Source organism: Taudactylus pleione, unplaced genomic scaffold (assembly GCF_031769625.1).
Source record: "Taudactylus pleione unplaced genomic scaffold, aTauple2 ptg000392l, whole genome shotgun sequence".
Classification (NCBI taxonomy): domain Eukaryota; kingdom Metazoa; phylum Chordata; class Amphibia; order Anura; family Myobatrachidae; genus Taudactylus; species Taudactylus pleione.
In genome coordinates, this window is record NW_028284793.1 from 2,230,659 (window position 1) to 2,235,167 (window position 4,509).

At 38.9% G+C, this 4,509-nt stretch overlaps 1 protein-coding gene across 1 annotated transcript; it reads left to right on the forward strand.

Moving 5' to 3' along the window:
• Window positions 1–2,634: 2,634 nt before the first annotated feature.
• On the forward strand, window positions 2,635–3,843 carry LOC148507508 (uncharacterized). Its single transcript, XM_088445987.1, has one exon. The coding sequence runs from the start codon at window positions 2,635–2,637 to the stop codon at window positions 3,841–3,843; it is 1,209 nt and encodes a 402-aa protein (XP_088302113.1).
• Window positions 3,844–4,509: the final 666 nt, after the last annotated feature.

Below are 4,509 nucleotides of genomic sequence, written 5' to 3' on the forward strand. Positions count from 1 at the left end.
AAGGAGGGCATCTAAATAGGTTGAAATGGTCTGATATAATGAGCCACGGGCAGCTATGATAGGACGGCCCGGTGGCTTTACCGGGTCCTTATGTAATTTGGGGATCAAATAAAAAAGGGGCCTAATCGGAAACTTCACCTCTAAGGCTTTCTTAATGGATGAAGAAATAAAGCCTTGCGTACAAGATAATGCCAGTAAGCTATCAATTTCTTTCTTAAAATCGCATGTAGGATCTTGCGGTAGCTTCCTATAGGTACTAACATCACTTAGTTGTCTAAATGCCTCTTTTTTATAATCACACAAATTTAGGACCACAATCGCACCTCCTTTATCCGCTTGGCGGAACACAACATCATCATACTTCGATAACTGTTTTAGAGCTAATTGCCCAACTTTATTTAAATTACTAAACTTAGGTTGTGAAACCTTAGGATTATCGCATACTGATTGGTCTAAAAGTCGAGAAAATGTCTTTAAAAACGCATTGGTATTAACGGGATCAAATGCAGATCTTTCCTGTAGTTTTGCAAGCTGTGGAGGTATATCTGATTCCTGATTAGAACTGATAGCAAAATGTTCTTTGATTTTAATACTCCTGTTTAACATGTATAGTTCCTATTTCCACTGGATTTTATCAAATAGGACTGTGGGTACAAAGGAAAGTCCTTTACTTAATACTGAGAGTTCTCACTCCGAAAATGATCTGTCTGACAAATTGAAGATTAGATCCTCCGTCCGCTTGGAGGCCTTCCTCTCCCTTTGATTCTGCTTGCCTCTGCGGGTACGATGGGGCCTAAATCTAAAAAACGAGCTCGTGTACGTATGCCTGTGTTAGTGGAGCCACTCGGTCTAGAAGATACATTACTCGTGGCCTCTGCCTCACTCTCAGTGGTGCCAGTATCCTCTGATGTGTCCAACCGTGACCTATCGATGATGCGTCGGAACAATGGACGTCTATCGGACTTGGGATATGCACCCGTCAGCCAACTATAAACTCGCTGATGCTCATAATCTAAATCCACTTTCTTTTTCTTATCATTTTTAAATTTAATTAGGTCATTTTTATACACCTCTAATTGGGTATCTAATTTAGCTACCCAATCATGTTGTTTATCACTTGACAGTGTAAGTAAATGTGCATCCTCAAAACTCTTGATTTTAATTTTAGCAATATCAATTTCTTTTTTAGATTCTTCGATAACCAGCAATAATAAATCGAATGAACACTTGTTCAAAATCGATGTCCATTTTTTGCATAAATCGATGTTGTTACGACCGATAGTCGGAATGTTTTTCACCCTGAATCCCCTCGGGATCTTCTTCTCTTTGTAATAATTAGATAATGTTAAACCATGGTAAAAGAAGTCTATCTCTCGTTTTTTGAGACGTACAAGATCATTGTAAATATCATGAACAGTTGATGCTGTAATGTGATTTTTCAAATCTTCAGTAAACAATATGGATTCTGCCTCAGATTCTGAATAACTGTGGACCGATCCTTGTTCCAGAACAATCCTCTGGGGTAGTTCAATAGTGATATCAGTCATGATATAATTTGTGTGCAGCGATACTCAGGTATCTGGGCCACAACAAGCCACAACCCACGCTTTAAGGCAAATGAGCACAGACACACACTAAAAAACTGGAAATATGCTTGACAAGGTTTAAAACAATTGAACCTTAGGGAGCTCCGTTACATAGGTAACTAACCCCAATGCACCAGGTGCCTTGAGAAATGATGGGAATCAAGTGGAGCAACACAGCAAGTGCCCAACCACTAATTCACATCACACATGCAAGTCCAGATCACCGGCACTCACGGGTTCCACAATGTCCTGGGCCGGGTGCCCTCCACAGTCAGTCGCTGCCAAACAGGACGAACTGAACATAATCTCCACAAGGTGGCACTCCGTGTAAAAAACGACCAAATGTGACAAGATGCTGTCTGCAACGTTTCAGCGCCTTTTATGAGCGCTTTTTTCAAGCATAAAATACATACAAACATGTTACACTTACCAAACATATATAGAGCAGTTAGATACCATGCTGCACCACGACATCACTTCCTGGCTCCAACCCGGAAGTCCACAGAGCCAGTAGTGATGTCACATCCTCCCATTCAACGGTTACCATGGTAATCACCATGGTTACCAAATAACACAAATACAATGTGACCAAAAACACATGACATATAATTAAAAACAGTCTATCGTGCTCACTGTCCTCTAGATCAAACTAATCAGCGTAATAAACACAATGTGTAGCGAACAGATAGAATGTAATAATACGGCTGTGGACAATATAATATGAGTATTAGCTATTACGAACATCGTGAACAGATAAATAACTGAACATACAAATTTCAACTCAAATAAGCACAAATCTATTATGCACGACCATAAAATGTCGCAATCACTATACTGCACACACTACAACGTGCTAAACGCTATAATGGTCATAACATATCAGACAGATACATGAATATTACATAAATCGCAATGAGTTGACACCTACATTACTTACAAATAGCCAAGCGTAATCAGAATATAAACATATGCATAACAACCAACCTGCATAATAAAAAATGTAATAATCAAACAAAACACTGGAGCCCCATCGTATGCGAACGCCTTTATGTTTACTGTCGAACAGGATATATTCTTCACAAATCCTTATGTTGCTAACAATATCATAGCTTATTTTCGCTATATCGATGATTTATTCATTGTGTGGCGAGGGTCCCAACAGGCGTTTGTGGCTTTAATTGAACAACACAACAGTTCGACCAGTCCAGTTAAATTCACATATTCTACTGATTTGTACAAGGTAAATTTTTTGGACGTCACCATAACTAAAAGAGATGGACGTTTAGTGCCCTCATTGTTTTCTAAGCCCACCAACAGGAATAATATTTTGTTGGCGAGTAGTGCTCATCCTGTCCCACTGAAAAACGCGTTGCCTTTTTCACAATTCTTGAGAGCTTTAAGAATATCATCTGACAGGGCTGAAGCACTGCAACAGTTAGATACCATGTATGATAAATTCATTCAAAGAGGATACCATAAAAGTAATTTAGATCGTGCAAAAGAAAAGGCATTAGCTGTTCCTATGGATAAATTGCTGATTCGAGACAATAGTAAGAAGGATCGCAGTGTCGATAGACACCTGTGGATCAATAAATACAATCATGCCAGTACTGTTATTAACAAACAAGCAAAATCTTTATGGCCTATATTAACATCAGATAACGATCTTAAAACGTTATACAACAAAAAATTAATGTCTTGTTATCGGAGAGGTAAGAATCGGAGGGACCATTTGGTGCGAAACGATGTGTCTTTATTGGGTAAATCTCAGCTAAATAGATCCTTTATGGGTGTCCCAAAAGTAGGCTGTTATAGATGTCCCAATTGTATTACGTGTCGCTCCCTTCAAACAGGATCGTTTTTTTTCCATCCATATTTGGGCACTAAGTATAATATAAGACATCATTTAACATGTTCAACTAAATTTATAGTTTATGTCATAACGTGCCCTTGCTCTAAGATGTATGTGGGCAAGACCGAGTGTACTTTAAAGGAGAGAATGGCCCAACATCGATCTGCTATTCGGGCAGCTCTTGCTTCAGGTTCCAGCGAGCAGCCAGTGGCAAGACACTTCGCCATGGCGTCACATAATATTTCAACACTTCGCTATAAAATCATTGACCACGTTCCCCCTCTCGTTAGAGGTGGGGACCGTGGGCGCAAATTACTTCAGTGTGAGTCTCAATGGATTATGAGGTTAGACACACTTTCCCCCCGAGGCTTAAATGAAACTCTGGGGCTCCAGTGTTTTGTTTGATTATCAAATTTTTTATTATGCAGGTTGGTTGTTATGCATATGTTTATATTCTGATTACGCTTGGTTATTTGTAAGTAATGTAGGTGTCAACTCCTTGCGATTTAAGTAATATTCATGTATCTGTCTGATATGTTATGACCATTATAGCGTTTAGCACGTTGTAGTGTGTGCAGTATAGTGATTGCATCATTTTATGGTGTGCATAATAGATTTGTGCTTATTTGAGTTGAAATTTGTATGTTCAGTTATTTATCTGTTCACGATGTTCGTAATGGCTAATACTCATATTATATTGTCCACAGCCGTATTATTACATTCTATCTTTTCGCTACACATTGTGTTTATTACGCTGATTAGTTTGATCTAGAGGCCAGTGAGCACGATAGACTGTTTTTAATTATATGTCATGTGTTTTTGGTCACATTGTATTTGTGTTATTTGGTAACCATGGTGATTACCATGGTAACCGTTGAATGGGAGGATGTGACATCACTACTGGCTCTGTGGACTTCCGGGTTGGAGCCAGGAAGTGATGTCGTGATGCAGCATGGTATCTAACTGCTCTATATATGTTTGGTAAGTGTAACATGTTTGTATGTATTTTATGCTTGAAAAAAGCGCTCATAAAAGGCGCTGAAACGTTGCAGACAGCATCTTGTCACATTT

Bases quoted from the DNA above. Each gene is read 5' to 3' on its own strand.
- LOC148507508 (XM_088445987.1), top strand. From the start codon at position 2,635: ATGTTTACTGTCGAACAGGATATATTCTTCACAAATCCTTATGTTGCT.